The sequence below is a fragment of the Melanotaenia boesemani genome, chromosome 4, assembly GCF_017639745.1.
Source record: "Melanotaenia boesemani isolate fMelBoe1 chromosome 4, fMelBoe1.pri, whole genome shotgun sequence".
Taxonomy (NCBI): domain Eukaryota; kingdom Metazoa; phylum Chordata; class Actinopteri; order Atheriniformes; family Melanotaeniidae; genus Melanotaenia; species Melanotaenia boesemani.
Window position 1 is genome coordinate 21734596 of NC_055685.1, and position 17500 is coordinate 21752095.

The 17500-nt window shown below is 38.9% G+C and overlaps 1 protein-coding gene across 1 annotated transcript; it reads left to right on the plus strand.

Annotated features, from left to right (window-relative positions):
- Positions 1–2782: 2782 nt before the first annotated feature.
- Positions 2783–16056, plus strand: foxk1 (forkhead box K1). The gene is made up of 9 exons (XM_041982285.1): positions 2783–3455; positions 7485–7700; positions 10704–10902; positions 11022–11168; positions 11311–11504; positions 11750–11922; positions 12043–12288; positions 13040–13213; positions 14032–16056. Exons 1-9 carry the CDS (start codon positions 3010–3012, stop codon positions 14262–14264), a joined length of 2028 nt encoding a protein of 675 aa, XP_041838219.1. The 5' UTR covers positions 2783–3009; the 3' UTR covers positions 14265–16056.
- The last annotated feature ends 1444 nt before the right edge of the window (positions 16057–17500 follow it).

Genomic DNA, 17500 nt, shown 5'->3' on the forward strand with positions numbered 1-17500 from the left:
CTCATGTGTTCTGTTATACTTACAGGGTATTTATTTGTTTATATGTTTCAAAATTCATTCCATAAATCTGAAAGCGGCGATAAAATACAAATTACAACAAGCTAAAAATGATAAATAAAAAACCTTTTTCATACCAAACCTTCTGAATATATTTAATTATAAAAGTTGAAAAATCCAGGTGGTTATGGGCAAATCAAAGAGAAGATTCTCAGCCTGGTCTCACGCAGTAGCTTAGTAATTACTTGTCAAGTAATGGTTTATGACTCTACCCTGTATGTTTCGCTTTATCACCCCAAACAATTTGTCATGTTTTTGTAATGGTGAAAAATGGCACTTAAGAAACCTGAAATAAAGCCACACAAAATTTAATAGCAATGACGTGCTATTTATACAAAGTACCATGAAAGCATTTTTAAATAAATGAGTAATTTTCTGACTGAATATAAATTTCCTTCCATTAATCTGGACGAACTTAGTGGAAACAGTAAAACCCAAAATCTTAAAACACAAGAAAAAAAAAGTTTGGCCAGTAATAAATATATTTGACATGTTGTTAAAATGAGAATTAAATACAATTTTAAATTAAATGTGAGCCTGCAGTGGTCTGCTTTACTAGTGTAACTTCTGTTCCCCAACATGGGTTATATATTCAAACAGCGCCCTCCTGTGGATGCGCTGGGTATAGCTTCTGTTCACGAAGCCCTCACCTGCTCCAGATCTTTCATAGATCCACTATCCAGATTTTCAACCTTCTTGTTCTTTCCATGTTTATAAACAGAGGGTAAAGATTAAAAAAAAAGAAGAAGAAAAAAAAAGTGGTGTAAACCAGCCCTACTGCATACACAGTATGTGCTTAAGACTCAGATCATTTGCTGAATATTTCTAGAGTTTTTGACAATCATTTGGAATAAATATGTGAGATAAATGCACAATTAATTTATTATAATCTGAAATCAGATTTTTTTTCTGAAAGCTTTAAACATTTGGGCAATTTTGCCAGAAAACTATGTTATGATTTGCAATCGATGAAAAGCCTGAAATGTAAGCTACGAATAAAAGAAAAAAAAAAAAAGTAGCATCTTAAGCCTCAAAATGCCTGTAAATGCAAATTCCAGCTTCCTGATGTGACATGAAGTGTAGCCAGTCAACCTAGAGGCACAAAATGTGGCGTTCAGGGAAGAAAACATCTGAATGATGCAGACTGCAACAATATTGTGGTCTACTTTGAACAAATCTTGTAGCGTGCATTTCTAAGTATGCTGCCAACATTACCGTCTCTGGGTTTTGAGGTGCAACACAGTGTGCACCTCTGTAAATCATTAAATATCTTATACACCTCTATTGGGCAGGCCAATAAAATTGAGACATTTTAACTAATTAAGGTCCATCAACTCTGTTTTATTCTGTTTCAAAGTGCTACTTTTGCTGTGACTCTTTCCAATACCCCCAGTATTTCATTTATCACATGTGCAGCATGCTGAATTCTTTGAACTTAGCTGTAGAAATAAATGGCATGCTTGTGTAAAAACCTCAGGAATACAACCAGTTAGAAATATATCAAGTAGTATATACTAAAAATATTAAGTGAAAACTAAAGGCCTGAGTAAGTATTTGACATAACTTTTTTATTTGTTATTTAAAGATTCATGCTTCCATTATTAATATGTACAGTCTGTTGTTGTACAGGCAGCTTGATTTTGTGAAAGTGATATTAAAAAGACATGCTTTCATTTGGAAAGATCCTAGTTCTGCAAGTGTCTGGCACTTAGTAATAACTAATGTAATGTCTATTTAACTTGCATCTATAAGCAAACTGATTCAACAGATTCAGAATTAAGATATCTACATGTGATTAAAATGCAAATTTAAATAAAATATTGCATGAACCAGAAACAGATTGCATTTTTGGTATATATTTCTTACTTTTTCACAGACTAGAAATAAAGACAATCAATTTTTCAGCAGAATCATGGTTAGAATTTCATGACAGATTAAATAAACAAAGCTGTTAATCCTAAACATGTGGTCCAAGGTGTGCTGATCCAAGTGAAAAAGGCTATCATTTGGCTGACAAACAAAAGAGATCTATCATAGAGATAGTAGAAATTTTCTGAGAAGCTCATTCAACAGTGTGGAAATGAAGGTATGTGCTAGCAAGCTCAGCAACAGCAAATGCCAAGAAACAATTACACTTTCTTGTTAAAAAAAAAAACAACTTCACAACATGTAGAAATATCAGGAAACATTTATGAAACATTTGGGATGTACACGCTTATTTTGCCTTAAAATGCAAGCTAAAGAAAAAGATTTCACTTTGCTAGGAAAAAACAACTAAATATTATTTGCTTAACTTACACCAGAATAAGAGAAAATGAAATGGAGGAAAATCTGCCAGAGATGTTAAACATTAATGATTCCTCTGCTGATAAATGTAGAAGAATTAGGTCTGAAAGACTTGGCTCTGACCACACACTTCTAATTTAAATAAAACTAATAAGATGGCGCTTCATAGAACAGATGCATAATGGCCAAAAACAAGCAGGAGAAAACCCATAGCTTCGGGCAAAGATTTTTTTTAAGACAGAGCTATCACCAGACCTTAACTTAGCCTAGTATGTTTTCACCTTCTGAAAACCAAATCGAAAGCAAAACGACTTTGCTTTTGCAGATGCATCTAAAACGGCTTCGCAAAGCGACTCAGTGGAATAAAATGACCATTTAGGGATCTCAGTGGATGCTAAATGTCTCCAAGTAGCACAGAGAAAATGTAAAAAGCTAATGTATGATTATATTTGTAATAACTTCACGCAGTTTCTGCTTTACAAAGAGTCCATGAACGCAACATCGGTCCGGCTCCTTTGGTCTCCACTCCTGTTCTTTCATTGAGCCGACAGGACTCCATGTTGTTCCGTCAGCCACGAAGTGAACAAGTGCCCTGGCCGAAAACTCTCACGTTGCAACTCTGCGCCTGAGAAGTAAATTGTGAGTGTGTAGACCCCCCAAAAGAAGATGGCAGACTACCGGGACGACACCGGAGCGCGAGCCTTGCTTGCTCTACAGTCGGCGCCGTGCAGCCCCGTTCGCGTCGCTGTGACCTCTCACACCTATCATCAATCCTCGCTTGCCCTCTTGGGTCCTCCGTTGATGGAAGCCCGCACCGATGCCGGTATTCTTCCTGTCCGGCTCTCTTCTACTCCTCCGCAGGCCCTGGCTAGGCTCGAGGGCCGGGACTTTGAGTTTGTCATGCGCCAGCGGACAGTCACCATAGGCCGGAACTCGTCTCACGGCTCAGTGGATATCAACATGGGTCACTCGAGCTTCATTTCACGGAGACATCTGCAGATCACCTACGATGAGGTTGTTGGGTTTTCTCTTCGGTGCCTGGGTAAAAACGGCGTGTTCGTTGACGGAGTGTTCCAGCGGAGAGGAGCGCCACCGCTGCCGCTGCCCCGAGAGTGAGTGCAGACAGTTAGCATAGCCGCCACAGGCAGGCGCCTTATGACAACACGGTAGTTGAACTTTGCATGACTTCCTAAACTTTCATATGAATTTTATAAACTAACTTAAAATGGACACGTGACATCAATAAACGTATATATGAACCTATTTTAGTCTTATTTTCCCCCATGTTACACTTAACAGTTGACTGTAAACTGTAAATCAACTTATGCGCAGTGAACGAGACTAAAACATCATGAGTAGCTCTGTTGAGTGTTTTAGTTTTTTAAAGTTTTGACTGCAATAAAATTGTAACGTGTTTCCAAACGACCTCCACAATTAAACCACCAAACGGGAGACAGACTTAAGGGGATATAGTGTGTCATGTCACCCCATCATAGGTGGTACTGATTGGGGACAAATAACTTTTAAGTGTTGGACATGGATATTTTAACATATTGAACCTTCTCTGTGTGATTAAGATACAGGCAATTTTGACAGTATTCGTTATGTATTTGGAGGCCCTGAAGAAACCCCACTTGTCTGACATTTTAACAACACAAACCAATAAGTCAGCCTAGCTAGTTTTAGCTCGTAGCCAACTTAGCTTAGTTTTCGCTTGGCCGGGCCTGCTGACAATCCCTGTTCAAGGTGGTTAGCGAATTTTTGCAAAAGCGGCGCTGCTTTTTGGCGTTTTTCACAGAGGTATGGTGGAGGAAATCGTGTGGTACTCATATTGTAATGTGACAAACTTTGCACAATCTTTTAAACTAATGAATTATAGCAGCTGATCAAAGTTGCATGTCATTTCAACTGTTTTCAGGGCGATTATGCTAGCTACATGTTAGCTGCATGGCTGTTAGTCAACGTGTCACCGTCTCAAAAACATTAATGTAAACAAACGCACCCCCGTCAACTCCTCTCACGTGTCTTGTGGTAGGAAGTATGTTTGTTTTTTTTTTTTACTGTGACTGTAAGTTTCATATTTTGTGTTGGGTGAATTAAGATGGTCATTTTACGATTAAACGTATCTGTAGCCTCACGGTAGTTGTCGTGCTAAAATATTTTCCTTTAATGTTTTCATTGTTGTGAACAAGCAGTGTTATTAGCTGAAAGATTTGACTTTGTGTGTGTTAATAGATTACAAGGTGGAGTGGAGGAGGAGCTGTGCGAGTAAGAGGGGGGGGGAGGTCGTTGTCTTCTCTGATTGGCTGTTAGAACTGTTTGGGGGTGTGTCAATGATCGAACAGGAAGTGTTGCCTGGAACGACATCCATATGGAGAAGCACATGGAGTAAACACAAAAATTGTATCCACCACAGCCATCTTTACATGTGGTTCAGAGTAGTTCACGTATAGCAGATGAAGTGCTGTACATTTTTGTTAAGACATTTTAAGTTTGTGAAACTCAATCAAAATATGACACAGGCATAATAAAACCCTCATCCGTCCCCTTTTCCACAGCATATCTCGTTGCATCCTGACAGGAAGACAAAAACAATGGTGTGTAACACAGTTGAGTGCATGAGTACACAACAGTCTTAAATGGATAGGCACAGCCACCAATAAAATGTAGGTAAATCAAACACACAAAAAGTTAAAATAAGTTTTGTAAAAATATTTACAAACACATGCCTCAGCAGTTGCTCCAAACCAGGCAAGAGCCAAGTCCTGAATTTCCCCAATCTTCTGGTTGTTTGGTTGACAGAAGTTAAGCATGGATAATAACATTATACATTTTTGCTGCTTTTTATTTACCTTCTTAAGACATAGTTTGACATGAAACAGCAATTAATGGTACCTCCACCTGTGTGGGGCTTTGTGCTTTTTATGTGACTGAATCATGGCACACAAACTTACTTCTGGTCAGATTGAACCTTTGATCTTGTGTCTCACAGTATCTCATGCTTGTTTTATCCAGGGCTTGTCGAATTGTCACATGATTTGTTTCAACACAACAGTGACTTTTTCTTTGGTGCTTAGGCATTCAGCTGAGCCTGTGGAGGAAAAGAAGCTGAAAATGTTTGTTGTACGCTGAAGTTCCTTAGCTGTGGAACCCTGCTGTGTCCACATGCCACTTTTGGTCCCCTATGGTGTTCGTCTTGCATGGACACTTTGTTGTTCAGGATGTCCTGCTACAGACAGAGACAGCTGGAAGCAATGTGTTCATGGATCCAGTTTTGGACTGACAGCTGCAGTATTTTATCAGACCAAGCGAGTAGTTGGAATATTTACTAATTTTCATCACAGCTTGGAAGAACACGACAATGCTTTTGGGATTTTATTTTTCTTTAATTTTCTTCTCCATAGGGAGATCTGAGATTGCCACTGGATACCATTTAGCAGCACCCACAAGTATAAAGGTCTCAGTTTCTGCCTGAAAAATAGTATCTTTATAGCTGGGAAAACACTGTAGAATGGTTGTAGTCTCAAATGTTGGAAAGACAACACTGAATTGTCTGTAGAAAATGGGTAACACTGTTTGTTATGGGCTGTAGTTTAAAACATTACACTTACATACCTTTACATACCCTTACATATGCATTTATTTTCAAGGCGTTTGTTCAGACTTCAAACTAACTTGGTCTGTCTGACGTATCTTGACTTTTTTTTTTTTCATGGGATATTTGTCCAGAATTGCTGAAAGCAGAAAAATGATATGCTGGCCAACAGGTTTAATGTTTGATGCTGTTTACATTATAAACACACCCTTTTATGTACTTAGAAAGTATGCACATCTGAATTAGTTTCTTTTGTGGCAATTTTTCATAAGTTGTTAGTAAAAATCATCTAATCATAAATTGTAATATATGTATATATAAAATCCTTTCAGCAGCTATGCTGTTTTAGTCACATCACTCCATTTTTTTTCAAAGGGAGTTTGTTTAGTTGTCATGCTGCTGTAGACTGCTGTAACACTTTGAAATGAGAAACGTTAAAATCTAAAGCAGGGATGTCAAACTTAAATACACTGTGGGCCAAAATGAAAACGTTGGAGCAAGCTGAGGGCCAGACTGGTTCAATGCTTATTAAAAACCTTTTTAAAATGACCTTATTGTACATATTGATCCTGGAACTAACAGAGCCAATTATCGCCTATAAAACCATATTATTCATTAAGTAAACGAAAAAACATAAATCTAAGTTCCTCATTTAAATAATCAAATGCACTGTAATAGTAAGAGAAAAAATGAAAAAAAATAAACTGCATTGAAGGTAAGTTTTCTATTACATATATATAAAGTCGTAGTTCATTGTTAAAGTTATGGAATCTAAAACGACTGCCAACCTGTGATGCCACAATATGAAATTAGATGAGTAATTTCACTGCCATCATAAACTCTGGTTCATATTCAACATTTTCTCGCACTTACAGCTTCACTTGAAAACTCTGGCGCCTAAAGGGTTAATAACTCTTCTACCTTTTGGAGCCTTTGTTTCCTGTCTAGATGCTTGAACAGTATCTGTTGTGGTGTCTTCTTATGTTGTATTCTTTCATTACATCCTCACTGTCTCCACACACAAGACACAGCTGTGTTTCTTACATCCACAAACATATACTCTGTTTTCTAAGTTCACTTTTCGTTTAGCCATTTTTGGGCAGAGGGGTCGTTGACAAATGTCAGTAGCTCCATCAGGCTGCTAGAAAACTACCGAGGTACACGGTAGGCCTTTGATTGATGCACCAACGCACTGGCAGTGCATTGTGGGACTTGCAGTATTATGGTGGTGCGTGCGTTCTGTCAGCGGGCCAGCTCTAATAGTGATTAGACATCACCATGCGGGCCAAAGATAATTCATTCACGGGCAGGATGTGGCCCACGAGCCTTGAGTTTGACATGTGATCTAAAGGCAAGTCTGTGTACTTCTGTAACATGGTGATCCATCTTTTCTAGAAAAGATCATATGTTGTGGTCAGAAGCTCCTGAATGGTTACTTTCTCATTATGTATATGCTTTGAGTCATTGTAGAACGTTTGAACTGATTGTTACTCTCTTCTGTCCTGTGGTCTCCACTGTCTCCTCTCTCTGCTGTCCTGCACTATAGGTGTGTGTTTCGTTTTCCCAGTACCGTAATCAAGATACAGTTTATGTCGCTCCTGGATGTTGAAGAGCACAGAGAGAAAGAGCAGCCTTCTCCTCCCCCTCGTCCACTTCTGCCCCACATTTCGCCTCTTAAAATCAGCATTCCCACAGCGCAGCAACATGAAGAGCTCATGAGGACGTTCGGCTCTCCGCTGCCCTCACCCACCGGCACCATCAGGTAACCCACAACACGGTGTAATATCTGGCAAACACATTTTTAGTTCTTTTTTTTTTTTTAGCCTTATAAGCTAAGCAATAATGCTTTATTTGATTGAATATAGTTGTGAGACTGCATTTCTTGGATTTATGCTGCATTTAAGTTATATTTGCATTTTTGTTTTGGCTAAAACAACAGAAGCTATCCTGATAAATTACACTAAGTGTCTTCTGTGAATCTTTGATTTGTTTGTTGCAGCCCTAAATATTAAATGTATCAGATTATTGCGATAGCAAATGTCAGGGCACTCCAGGTTAAACGAGCTCTCTTCAGTTTGAGACTTGTTTGTTGAATGTCAACAAGAAACATGTTAAATGAGCCAAAATGTTTACCAATCAGCTGTCACTAAGAGGGAGAAAAAACAAAAGAGAGTCTGTTATACTGCGTATCCTCGTTTTAGATTTCATATAGTGTGAAATCTGATGCAGTCAAACAGCGATGAGAAGAAGACATTTTTTACAGGATCCTCCAAGTAAATGGTTTACTACAGAAAATAGGCACGTGTGCATCACCTAGACTGGTAACCCACTACAAAATCAGCACTTTTTATTTATGTGTTGTGTTTATGCATGGCATAATAGGATTATTCATCAAATGCGTTGGGGCTGTCAGAATATGTTAGCTACATAGACTCTCACTTTTCTCTGCTTTAACTCATGACAAGCTTTGAAGCAAGAAGCTTCAGTGCTTTTTCAGCTTATTGTAGCTTATCCTTTCTGAGGGAGGGTCTACTTAAACGGTTCTATCAGGTAGTGCTTTACTCGAGGTTGAAGCCTGCAGTCTGATGAGCTGAGATAGCACTTGTTTCAAAATCTCTGCTCTATAACTAAATGCAGCATGTGCGACTGTTTGGTGTGCGCCATCTGCTGGTTGTTGTCTGTCCTCGCAGCATGCATCCCAACCAATGTCAGCTTGTGTGTGCATGCCTTATAAGGGATGGCTGCAGCTTCGGGGTGTGTGATTGGCTCTTGGGCAGATTGTTTTGCCTGTAGGCCATTTTTCCGTCCACTTGTGGTTTCCTTTTCAGATCCCCCCCTCCCCACCACCACCCTTCTACTCAGTTCTCAGCTCCTGTTCTCATACACGTGGACACACAACAGACATTGAGTAAAGACACTTGCACTTGCAACGCTCTCTGCAAGACTTTCACTGTGGCCTTTTTCAGGCAGATGGTTGTGCCACCGTCCTCATCAGTAACCACAAGCAGTATGCAGAACGGAAGAGCATTGTGAAAAGACACGTGCTCCAACTTAAAACACCCCCATTGTCTCTTTTCAGGGTGGCAAGACTCACCTTTCCTGTTTGGCAACTTAAATGAACTGTAAAATAATAACATCCTTCTTCCTAGTCTGCATGCTTCAACTGCAAGACAGTGTACACAGGCAGAGGGGGTAAGATGGTTGTTTTTATCAGGGAAAAGCAAAGATAACCCTCTTCATAGAATTTTATTAAGTGGAATTACACACTACCTTGCTCTTTAAATGTTCCTTAGCAAGAATTTTTTATCCCCTTAATCTTCATTAAATTTGCAAGTCCCAGCCATTATGAAAACAGCCTACAGCCTGGTTCCCCCCACCAAGAAATACAAACACACTGTATCCTCTCTCTCGCTCTGTTTGTCTTGCTTGCATTGTAACCGTGGCTTTCTGTTGCCAGAAGCAAATCAAAGCCTACTGACTCTCCCAGAAACCAGTGTTTACTTTACTAACAGAAACAGGTGTGTGTTATATAATCTGTAACTGGGTTTTCCCTGTGCTGTCTCTCAACAACAGCCGATAAAATCTAGTTAATAATTAACATATTAGTATGTATTTTTGTTCATTGTTGCATGCTTTGTGTTGACTTTATATTTTGATCTTACAGATTTGACCTTTTATGGAGGAGAGTGCGAGCATTAAACTTAATTTCTATATGTATATATTTCTGGTAATTCTGCAAACAGTTCACCTTGCTGTTGCTTTGAATCAGCCTTCATATTGTACATTCACTGTAAACATCTGTTTATCATCGTTCTAATGTTTTTTTCCTCTTGCTCATAGTTTTTGGACGCACGTCACATTTGCTTGCTTGTGTAATGATCTATATTGTTTCTAAAACTTTTTTTTTTATCATAAGTAGGACAGATGGACTATTTACATTTAAAATAGACACATGCTGCAGCACACCTGATTATTGACTCCTTATTGGTATTTTAGTTCTCCCATGACAAATAAATTTGCCCAGCTTGGCATGATTACAGAAGATTTTAGATTGTGTTGTCCACAAGCAATGAAAAAAGACATTGACTTAATGTTCAGTTAAAAGTGAACAGCTTAATCTGTGTTTGCATTCACATTAAAGGGAGGCTAAGCTACTGTTTTCAGTTAGTGTTTGCAAGCAGGGGTGTCAGACTTGATTCTGTTCCTCTGTGTGTTTTGAAAATAACATGGACTGCAGTTGTTTTTCAAGTGTGCTGGATGAAGTAAAGAGAAGTGAGGTTTGATGTAAAATAAGTAAAAAAAGATAAACTAGACCTTTTGTGCAGATTGTTTCTCTGCTATTTCAGTTATAAGGCTTTGTAAGCATGTCCACACAGCTCTGCAGGAAAGTGATGCAATGACAGACCTCATGTTAAAGTCATTTTGCTGATAGATCCTGGATGTGTGTAGCAGAGAAATGCACACAAGGGGAGGAAACAATTTCTCGTCTTTTTTATGCTGAGGTTGTCAGTGGCTGGTATTCACACACCCTCTGTTCAAAGGTTACAGCCCCAAAACATCCTGAACACAGCAAAATAAGTATTAACCAGGAAAATGAAGACAGGGGGTGTTTATGTAGCTATACCACCACTCTTCTAGTGGTGCATGTGATTTTATTATCATTTTTATTATTCACACGGAAATGGTCAAAGCAATAACGGATATTTGTGGGAGCAGATCAAACAGAAGTATCCTTAAACCACAAGCCCTGTCCTCTCTTCTCCAGTGTTCCTAACTCCTGTCCAGCCAGCCCACGAGGGGCAGGATCATCGGGGTATCGCTACGGACGCAATGTGACCTCCGACCTCCAGTTAGCAGCTGAATTTGCTGCCAAAGCTGTTTCTGACCAGAGACGAAGTCTAGCTGAGCAGAGGGGTGGGGGCACTGAGCAGCGAGGGGAGTCAGCGGGAGGGGACAGCCCTAGGGTAAAGACCAGAAATAATGCTGTCCTCAACTCAGTTACTACAAGAAATTACCAGATCTTTTTTTTTTAGCATTACAGTGTCTTTTACATTATGGTTTTCTGTTGTGTTTTGTTTTCTAGGATGAGTCCAAGCCCCCATATTCATATGCACAGCTGATAGTCCAAGCAATCTCTTCTGCCCCAGACAAACAGCTGACTCTCAGTGGCATTTACGCCCACATCACCAAACACTACCCCTACTACCGCACTGCAGACAAGGGCTGGCAGGTAGATTCTCCTTTCTTGTCCTTTACATAAAATAAATTGTGAAGACAGAGAGATTGAATAAGATGGCTGTGATGCACTGTGTCAAAGTAAAATGTCTGATTTGACTAAACAAAATGCTTGACCTTATTTTTCCTTTCTCCAGAACTCAATCAGACACAATCTCTCTCTCAATCGCTACTTTCTGAAAGTGGCCCGCTCTCAGGATGAGCCTGGAAAAGGAAGTTTTTGGCGTCTTGATTCTGCCTCTGAAACCAAGCTGGTGGAGCAAGCTTTCAGGAAAAGACGGCAAAGAGGGGTGGCTTGCTTTAGGACACCGTTTGGGCCTTTGTCTTCAAGGTACGGTATTCAGTTGGGCACTGCCAGTAGCACATACACACTCACACACAAACACAATGACCTGGTTAACTCTCTCTTCCCTCTCTCTGCTTCTACTCTTGGCTGTCTTTTGATTGGACAGAACAAAGTAAGTCTGTTTTAGAGGTTATGTGATTCAGCTGAAGACACCGGCGGTGAGGAGCTCTGCTTATTAGAAGTCTGTTGGGTAATTACTCATTCTTTTTTCACTTTACTGTGTTATTCAGGAGTGCCCCTGCATCTCCCACCCACCAGGGACTTCTTTCTCCTCCATCCAGCGGGCTGCAGACTCCTGAGTGTCTCAGCAGGGAGGGCTCCCCTATCCCTCATGATCAACATGAACAGCTGGCTAGCAAATTGGCGTCTGTACCTGAGTACAGGTATTCTCAGAGTGCCCCAGGTGAGCATGCATGCAGGGCAAAGTCGTTAGATCAAAATACATTTAAAAGAAACCTTTAAAGTGTTTGACATGTGCTACAGTATTAAACAGGTGAACCTGTGTGGGTGTGTCTCTGTATAGGCTCTCCAGTCAGTGCTCAGCCTGTCATCATGGCTGCTCCTCCCCACCCAACAGTCCTGAACGCAGGCAAGGCCTTTGCTTTAGTTGCAGGCGGCGGTGGCCAAGTCCAGCCCATCCATGTGCTCCAAAGCGCCCCTCAGTCCTCTGTCACTATGGTACGAGTGGTTACCAGTGCCCCTCCATCTTCCAACCCTCCAAATGGGTACGCCACTGTTGGAGGAGTGGAGGCCAACTGTGATTTCAGAGGTACAGCTATGAGAGTCTATTTTAGAAATGTTTTTTTTTTTTTTTTTCTTTTCTGTATTATGCAACCATTTGAAACTTGATACATAAATAAATTTGTCTCCTTAGCTGTTGGTGGTGGGCTTGTAACCCACTGCTCTGACACATTTTCTGCATTTTAAAGACATGCCAACGTCCCTATCTATTTTACTGTTCTGCAGCGCCCTCTGCTGGCTGTGCTTAAAGCTGCCTGTTTTAGAACGACTCCAGATGTTGTCTGTGTTATATTATGTTATCGTAACTTTCAGATACATCTTAGAGTACACAAACACAGGGCAAAATCTGTTAAATTGTCTGATAATGCTACACGTATGGTCCATTTTGAAGAATGTCACAGCAAGCAGAACTTTAAATAGGAGTTAGTTTATTTCCATAGATCGAGGCAGACTTTTTTGCAGCCTCTGAAAAGAAAAGGCTTTGTTTTTAAATCTAAGCTTTTTTCTGTGATGGACACGGTTTATCATTTGATGAGTTCTTCTGGGTTGCTTTTGTTAGTTTGCTTAGGTTTGTGGAGAAATTTATATTGTATGTAAGAGGTCATTTTAACAATTGTTTAGTCTTTACACCAATATCTCTAATCCAAGTCCTTTATAAATGTTTATTATCCATTTATTAACATTACTTAAATTAACTAAGATTTCTTCAGGAAAATTCGCCAATTTTTAATTTTGGTGAATTTATTGAGTTTCTGTTTAAACTGTGTGTTTTTCCTCAGATGCCCAGCTGCACAGAGAGCGTGTGATCCAGACTTTGGACAGTGCAGTGCAGGGTGGAGAAGGACGCCACCTGACTCCAGGTTTACACCAACTTCCTATTCGCCCCATCACCCAGAATGGCAAACATACCAGCGCTGTTGTTTCCACAGCAACCAGCCTTGCTAATGCAACTGGTAGGATTTTTTTTTCATTCTGAACTGTACTAATACACTTAAGATTGTATATTAGTAAGATTATAACTTTTATGCATTTATGTTTTGGACATTTTTATATATGCAGCAGATTCTCCGAAAATAACTTTCTCACAAAGCAGCTTCTAATGTGTTTGTAGGGTTATTGGAATAAATCCAGGTCCCATGCACATGTGTAGCTAAATTCACTGCACAGACTTGGTCTTTAAATTGAATCGTGAACAGCAACGTGATTGTCTGGAAATTCTTTATGTAACTACGAGGTGACAAGGAGTCTTGGCAACTTTTCAGTTACAATTTCTGATGTGTTTAGTTGTTTGACAAGAGGAAGAAAAAAATATGTGAATGAGACCACCTTCATGCAATGTGGCTGTATTGATATATACGTTTAAATGTTTTAAGTGATTAAATGGAGCATATGCAAAGAAATGCATAATCTGGGTGTTTTGGTCTGGTTTGATGATTTCAGACAGTATTTACATGCATCTTTAAAGACTGGTTTTGGTCTGACACAAGGATAGTTATTGCTCAAGTGTTCATTATTTCATTTTGTAAAAATAGTTAAACTTGAATGGAAAGTGGTAGCTTTACCACACTGTCCATTATAAACAATACTGAGATGAATTTCAACTAGGGAAAAGAGTGGTATACAAAAATCATAATAATCACAGATGAATAAACTATTTTACTGCAACAGCCATTTGTGTGGCCAGTAATGAAACTGTTCCCACCAGGTTTTGACTTTGAACAATGGGGTTCACTTTGTATTTCTAATTTTTCACTTCTTATTTTCTCACAAGGCCTGAACAGTCCTCTGCAAATCTTGGCTGCCCAGGCCTCCAGCTCTCCCCCAGTGTTGGTGAGCAGACAATCCAGTGCAGACACCTCAGCCGGGCAACCAGGCGAGCCGCAGGCCAAGCGGCCTAAGATGGAGGATGAAGGAGGGACCGAATCTGCTCAGTATCAAGTCACACCTGCTCAGCAGCCTGTCATTGTTGCCATGACATCACAAACCCATGACCCTAGGCAATAAAATCCAGGGCCTCCTACAAGGTATCCAGTGGACTGCCTCTTAGTTATCCCCTCAATGCTTTGCCTTTGACACAAATTTGATGCAATTGTAGCCAACATGGCTACAAAATGTGCAGGCAGTCTATCAGCATGGATTTAAAATGTCCAAAACATACATGTCTGTAAAAGCTAGATGAAAACTGGCAGATATGTTATTAATTTTTATAATGATAAGTAAATCAATTTCTTTGGCGACAAAGGACAGTTCAGATTTTTATGCATATAAAAGTGATTTCAGCACTACGTTTACTTTGTGAATGTTGGATCAATCGCAGATACAAAATATTTGTTTATGGATGTGATGCATCACATACCATCACTCTCAGGCCAAAGACCTCACTTTTACTGCTATTCTGATTAGCCACTGCCTGACTTAAAAGGAATGAGCTCAGAGATTTGAGAGGCCTGTGGAAGGAAGCTGTGATAATTAGTTGATATAACATTTCTGGATAGAAAGTTAGGAGTTGGCAGCACATACCCCGACCAGGGTTACGAGTCCCAGGAGGCTGGTAAGAATATGATTGTACTTTTCAGAAAAGGATATTTTTGGATTTTTAAAACAAGACAGAAAAAAAAATCAAACATGTTTTCTTATAAAAGACAGGCCAATACCAGAATGTAAAACATCTTGCCTTTTCTATAAAGCACAATAGTATATTGTTTTTGAAGAGCAGATCTTTGTAAACACGAGAATGAGAAACCAGCAGTTTGCAGTTTTCAAATTTACTTCAGCTCAGTTTTCAGTGTGAAGCTCTTTGGATTCAGGATGATCTTGGAGAAAGGAGAGCAGCACTGTGCAGAGAGAGAGCAAAAAGAGGCAACTACATGGAGTAGACTGAAATAGAGCTAACCTAATATAGACAAACTGATTGTTGTTTTCTTTTTTTTTTTTTGTTTGTTTCAGTAGTGGTATAAGGAGAAGTGAAACAGCCTGTGCTTACAGTTTTGTCTTAGCACAGAAAAGCATTATTGTAATAATCCTTAAAGCCTTAAATATTTCTACATTTTTGTCTTTTAACTTTTAGACAGCTTTATTATTTTAGATTAACATAGCGCTTTAACAGTACAAAATCAGCAACACTACAGTGGTGACGGCTATGCTGCATCAGCGGACATCCATCAGTTTTACCACGGGAAGAGCGGGACCAACTCATGACCACAAATTTCAACTGATCTTTAGTTTTCTTTTCCATTCTGTACGGTACTTTAGACATATTCTCTCCTCTTAGCTCGCTAGTCTTTTGCTTTTATGTTTCCCTCATTAACAGTTTTGTTTGTATTTTTTCCTCCCAGTCTACCTCTCATCCCCTCAGTGACTAGTCCTTGCGGTTTCCAGAGGCATCAAGCTGTACCTGTGACAGACATTGCCTTAATTAGCTGTTCTTTAGCACTTTCTCCCCCCGCTCTTTTCTCTCATTCTCACTCTGCCTTTAGCATTTCTCAATGCCCCCCACTCACAGGCTTCATTTTTAGCTGGTAATCAGGCACAAGATATGTGATTGTTGCACAATATTAAAGGAAAAAAAACAATGATTGTATGCTGCTCTATCTGCTAAATGACAAAGCTATTTAGAAGGTTTTTTTTTTTCTTATTTTAAAAAAATTAAAAAAATATTTTGCTATATGTAAAAACAGCTTGTCATCAATACGTAAACATTCTGGAAATAGAGAAGTATATGTATTTTTAAATGTTCCTGTTTTTTTGTGATTAGTTCAAATGTGTAGCACAAATTAAAATTCCTCATTGACATAAATATTGCATTTTTGTCTTCTACGTGAAAAGTCATCATTACAATAGGTTTCATCTGAAAGAAAAGCATTATCCAACAAACTTTATTCTGAAGTACCATCATCCTCAACAGTATAAATAATGACCAGTGGAGACATGCATGAGATCATGTGTTAGCAAACTTCACACAAAAGTGAAATGTTATTGCAAAGAAATGAAACGAATCCAAAGCAGAGAATAAAACAGTTCATGGACAAACAAACTCTGTTTAAGTCATTACAAATACAATTGGCAAATCTCAGTTTCAACTGTGACTGATCTGAGGGATTTGTAGTTTTTTGATATTATTTCTAACTAAAGGTCTTTGTGTTTTGAAATTCTAAGCTTTGGGAACCCAGGTTTTCTGACTAACAATCAACAAATGATCCATTAATTACAAGAATGACTGCCAAATTATTAAGAAATATAAATAATTAATTGTAGCCCCATGCAGGGGATTCAGAATGTCAAGCAGAGCTCAGTCAATGCAAGAACTATGTATTTTTGTGAATTATGACTTTTTTTTTAAAAGGTAACCTGTTATGCCACTATTAAAAGGTTGAGCTTGTTCAGAGTTGGTGCAGCCACATTACAGTAAAAATTAAAAATCCCTGTCTGGTATCCAGCTATGCAGATATGCAATTCTGTTTGCCACATGGTGAGATTTCTGCCTCTGTTCAGCACAGTGGAAGAAAAACATTTAGTTTGCTAGCATTAGTATAGCAGAAGCCGAATATTTCTTAATGAAAAAAATGAAGATCTTTCCCCTCTTTACTGCCTTTGGAAAGCTTGTTTCACTCTGACTCTATTGTTTATCTGGATGATTGAGGTATGCTTTTGACCGATATTGATATCTTTCGTTTTTCCAGCTGTTTACAATGATAGTTTGTAAGATAGTTCTTTCGGGCTTTCAAGACTAGATTGAATTTAAATCCTCTGCACTTGGTTGGAGGTAGAAATCTGTAATATCTGAAAAATGCATTCAAAGTTGAGCAATCTGCATAGCTAGATAAGTTTTTTTTTTTTTTTGCAGTTTGGATGGGGTAAATGTTAAAGCAGTGTGTAAAACCAAAAACCCTCAGTATAAAAGGTCATGTGCATTTCCACACAGCACAAAACCACATTCATAGAACTTGAATACATCATTTAGCAAAAGGTATACAACCTAAAACTTAAATTTTCATTCAAGAAAATACTTTTCATCAGTAGGTTTTAATGTTTTCTGCATGAATAAATTGCAGGACAAACAAAAACAAAAGGAATTGTTCCCAAATAGTTTCCTTTTTGAAAGTTCAAACAACATGACATTAAATATTTACAGCTATTTACACTGCTGTTTATACACACCAGCACTGAGCATTTGGAACATAATGTCATGATAACACCTGCACATCGAGTCCATCTTTTGTCAGTGATGGTAATATCCAGTG

What these genes read in the sequence shown, in the direction of transcription:
- foxk1 (XM_041982285.1), top strand. Translation starts at nt 3,010, where the DNA reads ATGGCAGACTACCGGGACGACACCGGAGCGCGAGCCTTGCTTGCTCTA. An exon ending in CGGGAGGGGACAGCCCTAGG is followed by an intron (nt 10,903 to 11,021) that starts GTAAAGACCAGA and finishes TTTGTTTTCTAG; the next exon opens with GATGAGTCCAAGCCCCCATA. An exon ending in GTATTCTCAGAGTGCCCCAG is followed by an intron (nt 11,923 to 12,042) that starts GTGAGCATGCAT and finishes GTCTCTGTATAG; the next exon opens with GCTCTCCAGTCAGTGCTCAG.